Source organism: Ahaetulla prasina, chromosome 13 (assembly GCF_028640845.1).
Source record: "Ahaetulla prasina isolate Xishuangbanna chromosome 13, ASM2864084v1, whole genome shotgun sequence".
NCBI lineage: Eukaryota > Metazoa > Chordata > Lepidosauria > Squamata > Colubridae > Ahaetulla > Ahaetulla prasina.
Window position 1 is genome coordinate 19,389,486 of NC_080551.1, and position 14,398 is coordinate 19,403,883.

Genomic DNA, 14,398 nt, shown 5'->3' on the forward strand with positions numbered 1-14,398 from the left:
AGAGCAAATCTCAGGAAATTTAAGATGGGTGGACTTCAGCTCACAAAATTTGGGGAGTTGAAGTCCGCACATCTTAAATTTGCTGAGATTGAGAAACACTGTGAGGGGGCGGGAGGGTTGGGGGAGGAAGGTGTATTCAAAATTTAATTTCTTCAGATGTGCTTCCGCCAAGTCTCTCATATTCCTAGCAAAGTGACAGGTGGATTACAGCTCACTTAGAGCGGACAAAGAATGGGAGGCGAGTGAAATAAACTGCCTGGAGGTTTCAGCCTTGATGGCTTCATTTATGTAAATAAAACAACGGAGACAGTTGCAAGAGTCTAAACTCTGTTTGGCTCCCATCCTAAAGATACCAATCCAACACCGGTCACCGCAAAATACAGCAGATGTGATCTAGACTGATATAATTTAATTCACTGGGTCGAAGCAGCGAAAGTAAAGACTGCCCTGATAATTGATATATTAATGCGATTGATGGCTTGGCACGATAGGAGCCTCCTGATTCGAGATAATCATGGTTTGTTCAACCAGCCCTTTATGAAACTTGTATGCCGCTCAATGCCCCCACCCCAACCCCCCAGAAAATGCCAACCTTTCAGTCTTCTGCTGGCTTCCATTAATTGCAATGTTGCTGAAATAGATTCCAGATGCTGCAAATTTTCTTTCTGACGTTTCCTCTTAAAGAAAAATAATAATCCAGGTTAGAGCCAGCCAAAGCTTGTGATGATGTGCAAATAAATGTACAACAGAAACCAGATGGTGAAGGGAGTTAAATAAGGAGGGCCGCAGCTGTTTGTGCAATTCTGCTTCCTATGTTGAGTTTGTTTGTTATCATTTAAAACAGGGGTCTCCAACCTTGGCAACTTGAATCCTTGTGGACTTCAACTCCCAGAATTCCTCAGAGGGATTCTGGGAGTTGAAGTCTACAAGGCTTCAAGTTGCCAAGGTTGGAGACCCCTGGTTTAAAATATCTACCTTCCTATATGTGCCTAGAAGGATGCTTGAGAACATTTATCTACCCTGTTTCCCCGAAAATAAGACCGCCCCGGCTAATAATAAGCCCAATCAGGCTTTTGAGCGCATGCGCTAAAATAAGCCCTCCCGTGAAAATAAGCCCTACCTGAAAAATATCTAAACGCATGCGCAGCCGGTCCCCACCATTTCCTCTGGTTGCTTGCCGCGCAAACAACAGGAGGTGAGGATGTGAGGCCGGAGAGAGGGAGGAAGAGGGAGGAATATGCCCCATGCTCCCCACACGGCCTTACCTAACGGCCGCTCCCGTGACCCTAGCCACCGCATCCCTTCTGTCACGCTAATGGCCGCCACAAAAGCCATTAGCGAAAAACAGGGAGGCGGTGGCGGGACATCTGGTCGCAGGGGCGTAGCCAGGCCGACAGCATGATGCAGAGTCCTGAGAAGCATGGCTGGAAACGCATGCACAGCCTCGGGTGGCAGCTGAGAAGCGGCTGTGTCGGCAGCAGCCATGAAGTGACCATGTTCGTCGCCTCCTGCACCTCAAAAAAAACAAGACCTCCCAGAAAATAAGGTCTTATTTTCGGGAAAACACGGTACATAGAAAAAAAAAATCCCTTTTTAGAGGAAACCTGTAAGTATAAACCTGCATAGAGTTAAGTATGGTAAGATTTAAACACATGCATAGATATACTTGCACTTTATTTTGGGAAGTGTTTATGTGTGCATGTGGTATACTTATAGAGTGTGGTATATATAGTATAATTATAGGGTTGGAAGAGCAACTCCTTGCTCAGGACAGAAATTTAAAATAAAGTGTCCATCTGGCCAAAGATATTCAGTGAATAGCAGCCCGCTATTTCCCTCTGCTATTGTTTCTATTGTTGACTTATTCTTACTGTTAAAAGTTATTTATTTCTGCCTTTCTGCAATTGAAACCTCTTCTTTTAGCTGCATCCTGCCTTTTGTTATTTTTACAAGTAACACAAAGTATGACTGTATGACTGTAACTTTGTTGCTGGCAATCCTTATGATTTATATTGATATATTGACCATCAATTGTGTTGTAAATGTTGTACCTTGATGAAGGTATCTTTTCTTTTATGTACACTGAGAGCATATGCACCAAGACAAATTCCTTGTGTGTCCAATCACACTTGGCCAATAAAAATTCTATTCTATTCTATTCTATTCTATTAAGTGGCAAACACATCCAGCACCTGCCTGAGTAGGTGGCTCAGTGTCTAAGACACTGAACTTGTCGATCAGAAAGGTCGGCGGTTCGAATCCCTAGTACAGGTCTCCTACGTGAGCAGGGGGCTGGACTAGATGACCTCCAAGGTCCCTCCCAACTCTGTTACTGTTACCTCTTCCTCCTCCTATTTCCCCCCCTAACAACAGCCCGGTTAGGTGGAATGGGATGAGAGAGGGGAACTGGCCCAAAGTCACCCAGCTGGCTTTCATGGCTAAGGTGGGACTTGAATTTCCATCCAAAATCCGGTCTCAAAAGTATTTGGCTGCTAAAAAGAAGCATTTCCTGGTGCTGATAAGAACTGCAGTCATGGGCACTAAACCTTACGAAGAACGGCTGCATGTTTTGGATCTGGCTAGTCTAAAGAAAAGAAGAATTAGGAGTGACATGATAGTAGTATTCCAGTATTTGAGGGGCTGCCATAAAGAAGAGGGGGTCAAATTATTAGTCCGGACAAGAAATAACAGTTGGAAAGTAATCAAAGTGAGAAGCAACCTGGAATTAAGGAGAAACTTCTTAACAGTGAGAACAATTAACCAGTGGAACAGCTTCCCTCCAGAAATCTTGGGCGCTCCATCACTGGAAGCTTTTAAGAAGAGACTGGACAGTCACTTGTCTGAGTGTATACTTGTCTGGTATAAGTTCTCCTCCTTGAACAGGGGCTGGACTAGAAGACCTCCAAGGTCCCTTCCAGCTCTATTCTATTCTACAGTCCCGAACAGAGATACCAGGTTACTTCTGCTTTAGAGTCACCTGTTCCGAGCTAATCGCTGAGGCCGTCCTAACCTGCATATTTTTTTTTTATCTTCCTTTGAACAGGAAAAGTTTTTATCCCCAAACAGAAACCAATACAGTCGTACGTAGAAGAAAAAGTGGCGCTTGATCCGGAACTGGAGGAGGCATTGACCAGCGCTACTGACACAGAATTGTGTGATCTTGCAGGTGTGTACGATTTGTTATGGTGGGGAGAGGTTGCTTAGAGTGGGAGAGTTGCTTGATTGTTTCGCTTATCGAAGACCAAATCATCACCTTCGTTTAACGACCCCATAATCCCCGGCGGGGTGGAGTCTGGGCAACTCAATGGAGTCAGCAGAGTGTTTTAATGGCCGGAATACAGAGGTGGGTTTCAGCAGATTCTGACCAGTTCTGGAGAACCGGTAGCGGAAATTTTGAGTAGTTCGGAGAACCGGTAGTCTGACTGGCCCCGCCCCCATCTATTCTCAGCCTCCCGAGCCCCAGCTGATTGGGAGGAAATGGGGATTTTAGAATATCCCTGGAGTGGGGTGGGAATGGAGATTTTACAGTATCCTTCCCCTGCCACGCCTGCCAAGCCATGCCACGCCCACCAAGCCACGCCCACAGAACCAGTAGTAAAAATTTTTGAAACCCAGCACTAGTGGGCGAGGCCAGCCAGGAGTGGGATTTGGGGGTTCACCGAAGTGCACAAAATCTTAGCTAGAGGTTCTCCCGAACCCCTGCGAACCCCCAGCAGCGAACCCCTGAATCTATGCCTAGCCTACAGGACTTCCAAAGATGCTCTCGATTGAATCCGTCCCTCTTGCTGTTTGAGGCTTTTGAGGCTAGCCGCAGTAATCCTGGGGAATGGGAAGGTGGATTGCCCCTTCGTGCCTCGTTTGAAGCGAAAGGATAAAGCCCGATCATGATTGATGCCTTTCCCCCCCCCACCCTCTTTTCTTTCGATTCCAGCCATCCTGGGAATGCACAACTTGATAAGCAGCTCTCAGTTCCAGGATATTGTGGGAAGCAGCAACGGTGTCGGCGGTGAAAGTTTCAGAAGTGAGTGTCCGCTTTTTAAACAGGTTAACAGAGTTGGAAGGGACCTTAGAGGTCATCTAGTCCAACCCCCACCCACCCCCGCTCAAGCCGGGGACCCTACATCATTTCTGACAAATGGCAGTCCAATCTTCTTCTTGAAAGTCTCAAGTGATGAAGCACTTGGAAAGTCTTAACACAAAGCATGTGTCTTTTCTGGTAGAGTGAGGGATGAGCTCCAGCCGGGGTGGATAAAAATAGATGATTTTTTTAAAAAAAACAATCAGAAATATCGGATTTTTTTTATTTAAATAATTTTTTTTATTATTATTATTATTTTATTTGCATTTATATCCCGCCCTTCTCCGAAGACTCAGGGCGGCTTACACTATGTCAAGCAATAGTCTTCATCCATTTGTATATTATATACAAAGTCAACTTATTGCCCCCAACAATCTGGGTCCTCATTTTACCTACCTTATAAAGGATGGAAGGCTGAGTCAACCTTGGGCCTTGGTGGGGCTTGAACCTGCAGTAATTGCAAGCAGCTGCTGTTAATAACAGACTGTCTTACCAGTCAATTTATTTTAATAAAATGCATTTGGAGTAAAAATCTGTCTAAAGAGCATTTTCTATTTAAGATACATTCATAATTTAGTTCGTTCAGCATGAAATGGAGCTTAGGTATGTAGCAGGAGGCTGTATATTCTGCAATATTTGGGATTGTCAGTGAGTCAACAGCGGGTCAGAGGAGGAGCTGCTGCGGGACAAAAATGACAGTTCCTCTTTAAAAAGAGGAAATTAAATTATGATTTAAATCCACAAGCCTTTTTACTAGTGATTTAAATCATGATTTAAATCCACTTGATTTAAATCAAATCTACCCTGGCTCCGACACACTGCTGGAGCCAGCCTAAAGAGATGCACAGAGATACCCCAGAATCGGCACTTGGTTATTTGGTTGAGCAGGGACTTTACTGGTAACGGAAATACAATCAGTGCCTACAATGGATGGTTTTTCTTTCTTAATTCAGATGTAGTGAAAGGTGAAAAGGTAATCCCGGTTTTTGATGAACCGCCAAACCCCACAAATGTCGAGGAGAGTTTGCAGCGGGTTAAAGATAACGATCCTCGCCTTGTTGAAGTAAACCTGAACAATATCAAGGTAAGAATTGAGTAGAACGAGTAAAATACTCCTTGTAGGGAAAGAGCGTCGCAGTTATAGAATTGCAATTTATGGGAACGATAATGGGGCCGTATTCACTAGCCTGATCCTCCGCTGTCGTGTGTTGGCAGAGAATGTCAAAAACTGCAAATACACAGATTCTTCACACCATTCAGAGAGTGGCACATTTTACTCTAATAAGAGTTTGAGACAATATTCACAAGATTGCCTTTTTTTTTTTTGCTTGCCTTCCAGAACATCCCCATCCCGACTCTAAAAGAATTTGCCAAAGCCCTGGCGACGAACACCTATGTGAAGAGCTTCAGCCTTGCAGCTACTCGGAGCAATGACCCCGTGGCCATTGTAAGAAAGAGCCAGATTTGGCACTCACAACTGCGTCTTCATATGAGATCATTGGAGCTGGGAGAGGGAAGCCCAGCCCATTCAACAGACAGTCGCTTACATCTATTTAATCTTAATACCATTGTGGGTGTTGGAAAGATGTTTTCAACATCTGTCTGGTCTCTTCCAGCCTTGGGGAATCAACTGTAACTGATAGATCAGAACCGATGACAGGAGGAGATCCTGGAATGTGATCCAAGATAGTATAATGAGCCAAATTGGTCTTTTAAGACAAGGAGGCTGGCCAAATCTCCTTAAGCTTTCTTCCATTGGTCAGATCCCTCAAGTGGAGGAGTTGTTAACGAATCTGAAAGTCTTATGGCATCTGGTGGCTTTTGATTGGCTTGGACGAAGCCATCTGATTAATTTTAGACTAATATTTAAACTTTAGAGCAGGGGTCTCCAACCTTCGTCCCTTTAAGACTTGTGGACTTCAACTCCCAGAGTTCCTCAGCCAGCTTTGCTGGCTGAGGGACTCTGGAAGTTGAAGTCCACAAGTCTTAAAGGGACCAAGGTTGGAGACCCCTGCTTTAGAGGCAAGTTAGCAACGCATCACCAAGCCAATTTTGTAAAGCAAGGCCATTCAGGAAAACAAGGTAACGTTTGAAGACCAAGAGGTGTTTTTCTAAAAGGCAACTGGATTTTCTCATCTTTTTTTTCTTCTTCCCTTGAAAACATTTTGCTTCTCGTCCAAGAAGCTTCTTCACTTCGGTTGTTCTTCAGCATAACTACAGTAAAGAAACTTCTTGGATAAGAAGCAAAATGTTTTAGAGGAAAGTGGGGGGGGGGAACCCAAGAAAATTCTGTTGCACCTTTGGGACAACCATGAGCTGGACGATTGAGAATCTTCATAGACCAGAAATGTCCAAACTTGGCCCCTTGAAAGAGTGGTGGACTTCAAACTCCCAGAATTCCCCAGCCAACATGAGCTATAAATATGAGCAAGTTGCTGGCTGGGGAATTCTGAGAGTTGAAGTCCACCACTCTTCAAGGGGCCAAGTTTGGACAATCCCTGCTATAGACGTAATGTTTGAAGACACCAGAATTTTCAAAGCAGAACAGTCCCAGATATCTCAGTTTTAGCTTTGAGAGGTGCCACTTATGGGCAACGGCTTCTCTCTTTTGCTACGCAGTATGTGAGGAAGCATGGGTGTCTTCTGTTGTGAATCCAGTCCAGTGTGGACTTCATTGCCGCTCTTCTTGTCTCTCGAGGCTTTGGCGGACATGCTGCGGGCGAACCAGACACTGAAGAGCCTCAACGTTGAATCCAACTTCATCACCGGCACAGGCATTTTGGCCTTAATAGAGGCACTGAGAGAGAACGAAACCTTGTCAGAGATCAAAATCGATAACCAGGTAACCTCAATACCTCCTTCTTACCTGGGGGGACTAAAAGGTGGGCCAACCGAGCCTTGTTTTAAAACTGAAGCTGGAAAGACGGGTTCTTCCTCGGGGCTATTTCTGAGAGCTGTTTTTCCTGCCCTCTTGCAGGAAAATTGCTTATGAAATGCAAGAAAGGTGTTGTTCACCATTTTATTAAAAGAATTGAATTCTCTTTTCCTTCGCTGTTGTTGGGATGGGAAGGAGATAGGAAGTGGCCTTTTTTTTCCCAAATCCAAAACGTTCTGGAAGTTTGGGCCGAACATTTTTGGGTTGGCTGCGGTTTGGCGGACACAGAAATTGTGCCAAATTTCAAACAAAGAAGAACCCAGAGAATGTTATGACCCAGGCCCAAGTAGGTAGTAGTAGACGCAATCAGTTCGAAAACAAACAGACTTTATTAGAATAGCTGAGAATTAAACTCATTCTCAGCGTAGTCCAAACTAATTCAAAACATATTCTTCGTAACACAATTCTTCAGTCTTATCACCAACCTTGGTCTAATTAAGCAAACTGCCAAAGGCTTTTCTTGGCAAAAGTTCAGAAGCAGAAGACGCCGACAAGAAATAAATGCAGCAAGACAAGAAACAAGTCTATCGACGTTGTTTTCTGACAAAGCACCCAAGAGCCGTTGCTGGTCTTTTAAGCCTTATGGGAGGGGCCAATCATCTCTTGGCCCTACTCCCGAGTCATCCTCTTCGCTTGAGCTGCTCTTGCCTTCTGGCAGCTGTTCTCATGCATGCATTAGGAACAGGCTCCTCCTGTTCCTCTGCCTCTCTATTGGCAGCTCTGGAGGCTCCAGAGTCTGCACATCACTCCCCGATGGCCCTGGCCCCATCTCTGCCCCTGACGCAGAGCCCTCATCCGGGCCTTCCCCAGCCTCCAGGACTGGCCCCTGTTCTTCCTCAGCCTCATCGTTGTCCGATTCTGCTGCCAGCTCCGCAGACTGCTGGCGGACCACAACAGAGAAATCCTGGAGTGGTTTTATAGGGCATGGACAATGAGGCAAATGCCTGTTGCCCCTCTCCTCTTCTCTCCAAGTGGCCTGTGTGTTTCTTCCTTCCTACGATAGTCATAAGTTTTCCAGCCCAGGCAATCCCACTGATCATCCACCTTGCCTTTACTGTCTTCCTACGTCGATCTCTGTGTGTTCTGACCTAGGCTTCCCAAAAGCACGAAGCTGACTCCTCATCCCGATAAAACCCCTTTTATTTAGTTTAAAGGGAATTCCTCTCCAGCAAAGTCCCGGCCAAGTCTTTCCAGAGATTTCACAATTACAGGCTTGGAGAGCTGCCAGGACGATATCTTCCAAACGCCACTCTGTAACAGACAATACTTGGCAAGAAGTCAGGAACAGATCTTCACTCTAATGAATTGAACTAATTGTCTCCAGCAAACTCCACTCCCCTTTCGCCCCTCTTTATTCCCCATGGGAGGGGCCATTCACCGTCCACCTGTGGCTTTACTCCTGAGTTGACCCTTGTTCCTTAGCTGTTCCCTTCTCCTGGCAGCTCTGCACATGTGCACACGGGGAACAGGCTCCAGCTGTTCTTCTGGCCCACTGATGTCCAACTCCAAAGGCAGCTGACAACTGTCAGACGGCCCTGGCCCCATCTCTGCCTCCAATGCAGAGCACTCATCAGAGCCTTCCCCAGACTCCAGGACTGGCCCATGTTCCTCCCCAACCTCCTCATTGTCTGAGTCTGCCGCCAGATCCGCTGGCCGGCCACAACACTGTGTGACCCTCTTTGGTTTTTTCAGAGGACGCATGTTGCTTCCCTACGCCACAGTGGCCACCGAAGGCACTAGCCGCTCTCTTTTCCAACTTTTTCAGAAACATGTTAAGGACACAGCTGCTTTAGTGACTCAGCTATGGTTCCCCCCCCCCAAACTTACACTGCAAAAAGATACAACTGCTTTAATGAGATGCTTCTTGCACTTGCAATCTTAAATGTTCCAAAGCCCTTTGGAATTCCTCGCCACGTAAGCCGTTTGCCGTTTGCCAAGGAGGCTGAATCTCCCCATTCTGACATCGTGCTCCATCAGCTTCGAGCAATTGGCCAGCATTTGTTGACTTGCAATTGGACAGCATTTGTTGACTTCTACCTTGGGTGATTTTTGACAGAGGCAGCAGCTCGGGACACCCGTAGAAATGGAGATTGCCAAGATGCTGGAGGAAAACACCAAGATACTTAAGTTTGGGTATCACTTCATGCAGCAAGGACCCCGTACCAGAGCAGCCGCCGCGATCACGAAGAACAACGATTTAGGTAAGACAAGCTGTGCTTTGAAAGGGTGATGCTGAACTTCTTATGATTCCTCGTTCTAGTACAAGCGAGCCAGGAATAATAAATCATACATATATATATATATATATATAAAGATCTGTTTCCTGAATGGCTTGCTCCCTTCTTTATTGATTTTTCTTAAAGCGATCAAGGCTTCCCGCCAAAAATGAGGCTCGGTTTAGATATTAATAACTTCCAATATGAATTCATCCCAAAGGTGCTTTTCCAAAAGCCATCTGGACTTTCTTGAGGTTTTTTTCCTTGTAAACATTTTGGAACTGAAGAAGCTTCTTGGATGAGAAGCGAAACATTTTCAAGGAAAAAAACTGAGGAAGTCCTGATGGCTTTTGGAAAAGCGCTCTCGCTTTTGACAACCATGGCCTGGATGATTGAGAATCTTCATAGGCCATGACTTAGTATTGTGCAAATGCAATGGGACGCATGGCTTAGGGCTAAGATGCTGAGCTTGTCGATCAAAAGGTTGGCAGTTCAGCGGTTCAAATCCCTAGTGCTGCTGTGTAACAGGATGAGCTCCCGTGACTTGTCCCAGCTTCTGCCAACCTAGCAGTTCGAAAGCACGTAAAAAATGCAAGTAGAAAAATAGGGACCACCTTTGGTGGGAAGGGAACAGCGTTCCGTGCGCCTTTGGCATTGAGTCATGCCGGCCACATGACCACGGAGACATCTTCGGACAGCGCTGGCTCTTCAGCTTTGAAACGGAGATGAGCACCGCCCCCTAGAGTCGGGAATGACTAGCACATATGTGCGAGGGGAACCTTTAACTTTATTGTGCAAATGCAGAGTCCTTTCACTCTTTCAAGCGATAATTCAGCTAAGCGCGGTATCTATTTCAGTGCGTTTTTGGAAAACTCAGATAGACCAATAGGTTCGTTTCAAAAGTAACCTCCAGTTCAGGTGTCAAATATCACACTCGGTAAGAGCATTGAATCGCAGCTCACAGCTACGGCATGATGATTTGCAGGCCTGTGTAGGTTCTTTTAATGCATGTTTCCCAAAGGTGCTTTTTCCAAGAGGCCACCCGACTTTCTGGCTTTTCTTTCAAGACGTTTCGCTTCTCATCCAAGAAGCTTCTTCAGCTCTAGATGAGAAGCGAAACATCTTCAAAGACAAAGTCCAGCTGCCTCTTGAAAAAAAGCACCTTTGGGACAACCATGACCTGAGTGGATGACGGAGGATCTCCTTAGATATTTACGCACCTCTTGTTCGACCAAACTGAAAGACAGACATCTGAACGAGGAGACTGACTGAATGCCTTCCACCCTATAACGCAACCGTTCTGAACTGGAAAGCAAAATAATAATCTGGTTTTTGTTTGGGGTTTAATTTTCAGCGTCTTGCGAGAGCCACTTCTGCTCTCCTTCTCTCCCCTCTTGCGTCTCCAAAATCCAGGACTGTGGAATCTCTCTCTTGTACTTTTTCTCTTTTCTCCTTTCTTCTTCCATCTTTAGCCTGGCGTCTGGGAGTTAAAAAAATCTGCCGAGCTCCTTGCATCTCTTCAGCCCTGAAGCTTCTGAAGAGGTTCTTGCAAATGGCCCACTTGGTTAATAAGCGCTAAGGGAGAAAAGGTCTCTTGAAAAAGGTCGCCTAATTGTCTCTCGGCATGCTTCCCTCCCACAAGCCTTGCATGGTTGTTGGTTGTTTTTTTTCCTTTTGCTGTCCTCTTGTCCTTTGCTCCTGCACGAACACTCCTGCTCAGGAGCGGTTTTAGCTGCTGCTAGTGTGGTGGTTTGACATAACAGGGCTGTGGAACAAAGGTGGTATATTCAGACAGGGCTGTGGAGCAGAGGTGGTTCGGACCGGTTTGACCAAACCGGTAGCGGAAATTGCAGATGTGCCCACACGCCCACTCTGGCTCTATGCCATCCTATTTAGGCACATTTTTGAAGCCGGGCACATGCGCGGAAGGTGTATGCGCATCAGCAAACCACATGCACACACTCACATTTGCAAACCGGTAGGGAAAGTAAGTGAATACCACCCCTGCTATGGAGCATGGGTGGCAGAGGCAGGAGCTTTCCTGGGACTGAAACAGTGGTGAAATGTAAAATTTGTTACTACCGGTTCTGTGGGCGTGGCGTGGTGGTGGTGGTGGGGTAATGTGACCGGGTGGGCGTGGCCAACTTTAAAAAAAAAAAACTTTTAAAAGCATTTTTTCTACAACCTTTTCGGCCAAAGAGGTTGTAGAAAAAGTGCTTTTAAAAGGCTCTGACGATCCCAGCTGAGCTGCGCGATCATCAGTTGTTTTTTTTTACTTTTAAAAGCATTTTTTCAGCTGGAGAAAAAATGCTTTTAAAAGTAAAAAAAAAACCTCTGATGATTGCGTAGCTCAGCTGGGCATGGGGGGAGGCAGGGATTTTTGCTACCGGTTCTCCGAACCACCTGCTTCCATCGCTACCGGATTGGGCGATCCGGTCTGAACCGGGAGCATTTCACCCCTGGGCTGAAAGTTACAGAGCAGTTCTCCTAAATTGCTGCAAAGGTTGCCACCAAATTGGTACATTTAATGATAGCGAAGAAGGAATTCATTTGGAGATTTTCAGTGCCTTTCGTTGATTTTAAACCTTAACAGTATTTTTGTTCAAACCTTAACGGTATTTTTGTTTAAACCTTAACGGTATTTTTGTTTAAACCTTAATGGTGTTTTTGTTTAAAGCTGAACTAAATCTTAACTTGGTTTTATTTTTAATCCCAGCCCCGTCCATTTCCTTGTCCCTTTGGGGCATAGCCCCCAGTATCCCATTGGATTACAGGCAGTCCTTGACATATGACCCCCATTTAGAAGCAGAATTTCCGCTGCTTTTAAGCAAGTGAAATGAGTCACCGCCATTTTTAATGACCTTTTTTTTCCTCAGCGGTTAAAGCAACTCACAGCGACTGTTAAGAAAATCCAGCTTCCCTCTTTGTCTTTGTCGGAAACCAGCTGGGAAGGACAAAAATGGCAATTGTATCACACACACACACACACACACACACCGGTACACTGTAAACCAACACATGCTAGTTGCCAAATTTTGATGATGCTGCGACGGCCATCAGTTTTGGTTGTAAATCGCTTTTTTCACTCTTAACTTCGAACCGCCACTAAACGAATTGGCTGTTAAGTCGAGGAAAATCTGTAATCCTTCCCTTCCGATGAACGGCCCATGATGAATTCACACCAACGTTAATTCTCTCTCTTTTCTCTCTCTCTCTTTTTTTTTTTTTTGTCCCTTCTGTCTGGACAGTTCGCAAGCGAAGAGTGGAAGGCGACCATCCCTAAACCCTCCGGCCGTCAGTCAGAAGGAGGAGAGATTTTGGACCTCCGTAAAGAGCACCCACTTCTTCACCTGGGGTTTCAGCCACCCCAAGATTTCTTCTTACTTGCATAGAAGGGAAAAGACTGGAATTAGCGTTCCTCTTTTTGTTCATACGGTTGAGCGTGTAAATATATAAATATATATATGTATCTTCCTCTCTCTCTCTCTATATATATATATATATTTGATAAAGTTATATTACCAGCGCTGGTATCCAATACACGATTTGAAAACCTGCTAGCCCCATTTGTCCCCAGTTTTGATTCCTTTTCGTTTCAGGAGTTTCTGGGCAGATAAAAGGCCAACTCTATAACCTTGATGGCACAGAAGCAGCAGAGTTAACTGCTACCGTTAAGCAGGCAAACCGTTTCAATTCCCTCCGAGAGAAAATGATCCGGTAGGAAATAGGGAATTCTAATATAAGCACTGAGGCATCGAGCCAATGTTTTGTGTGTCTCATGGAGGGAATTTTTTCCCCCAAAAAAACAAAGGGATTACTTCGCCCACCATCTATGTTGCAGTGATGCACATCAAGTGCTCTGGCTAATGTTTCTCCTGTCGCCCCATTCTGCCCACCCGAAATGAAGATAGTGATGGTGGTGTTTTGCTGTAAGAAGATTTCAGGGTTGTTTCGGCTGCTGCTTGTTTTACCTCTTCACGATGAGCTCAGTTGGCAAAACTGAGTTGGTGCTGGGTGCCTTAAACCTGGGCAGCTTATTTCTCTATGAATTTGCAGGACAGGATTTGTCCGCATGTTGCTCTGCCATGTCTAGAGTGGTTGTATTTATACAGATTTCCCCCCCCCCCCCCATTTCATCAGCACAGTGTTGGGTTTTGCTACTCGGTATTTAAATATGTGTGCGAGAGAAAAAGAGAAAATATATTTGTGTATATATATAAATTGCAGCATTTCAAACTCTGGCTGCTAAGCTTTAACACATCATGCTGGCCCATTAGTGCTTACTAAGTCCTGTTTATGTGGGTTGCAAAATACCTTGTGACTCCTAGAACAGTGTTTTTTAACCTTGGTGACTTTGAGACATGTGGACTTCAATTCCCAGAATGCTTCAGCCAGCATAGCATTGCATAGCATAACCGGCTGGGGAATTATGGGAGTTGAAATCCACATGTCTTAAAAGTGATCAAGGTTGAGAAACACTATCCTGAAAATGTCACACGTTCTGGCCAGCCGCAATCGGGGACGCTGTTGCAGCTCACCTTGATGCTTGTCCACAGCTAGGCTGCTGGGTAGAGAAAATTAACCCTTTTTGAATTTCCCAGAATTTCAAGGTGTGCCTGACATGGAGCACATATTGATGACTGTTGGGAGGGATCTTGCCGGGTTCACACTAAAGGTCTCTTGGAGCCATCCCGTAATAGGCACCATCTTTGAAAATCGAGATGCACCTCAACTGAGTGTGCAAGGGGAATCCTTTATTTTAAAATAGCCAGGTGGCACACACTGGACTCAGGTGCAGCAAAAGGCGAGTCCAGGATTTTGAAGATTTAAGATCTACTAAAGAACAACCATTATAGGAAATGCTGCCCCGTGGCTCTTACTTCCAAATTAGGAAACACTTACTATTCTGGCCAAAACACGTTTCTGGTTTGGAAGGAAAGCTGTAAATGAGGAATCCCACTTTGGATAGGACGTGATAATTCCCCTCCCCCCACTTTCTGTGGTTCTTGTTTCTGTTCCCCCTTGTCAAAAAGAGAGAATCCTGCGCATACCTTGAACTGGGGTGGTCCACGATTCCAACTTGTTCTTTGAGGGGGACACCTGATTCGCTTCAAATTATAAAAATGTTTTTAAATAATAAAAATGTGTTAAAATGATTTTTTAAAAAAA

At 45.2% G+C, this 14,398-nt stretch overlaps 1 protein-coding gene across 1 annotated transcript in view; it reads left to right on the forward strand.

Annotated features, from left to right (window-relative positions):
- The window catches only part of LOC131184686 (tropomodulin-3-like), a 30,570-nt gene extending 16,172 nt beyond the window's left edge, over nt 1-14,398 (forward strand). The window contains exons 4-10 of the mRNA XM_058156319.1: nt 3,044-3,166; nt 3,932-4,021; nt 5,032-5,162; nt 5,418-5,525; nt 6,777-6,920; nt 9,070-9,214; nt 12,478-14,398. Of these exons, the coding sequence (XP_058012302.1) occupies nt 3,044-3,166; nt 3,932-4,021; nt 5,032-5,162; nt 5,418-5,525; nt 6,777-6,920; nt 9,070-9,214; nt 12,478-12,512 (776 nt within the window). The 3' untranslated portion in view covers nt 12,513-14,398. The remainder of the gene's footprint in view (nt 1-3,043; nt 3,167-3,931; nt 4,022-5,031; nt 5,163-5,417; nt 5,526-6,776; nt 6,921-9,069; nt 9,215-12,477) is intronic.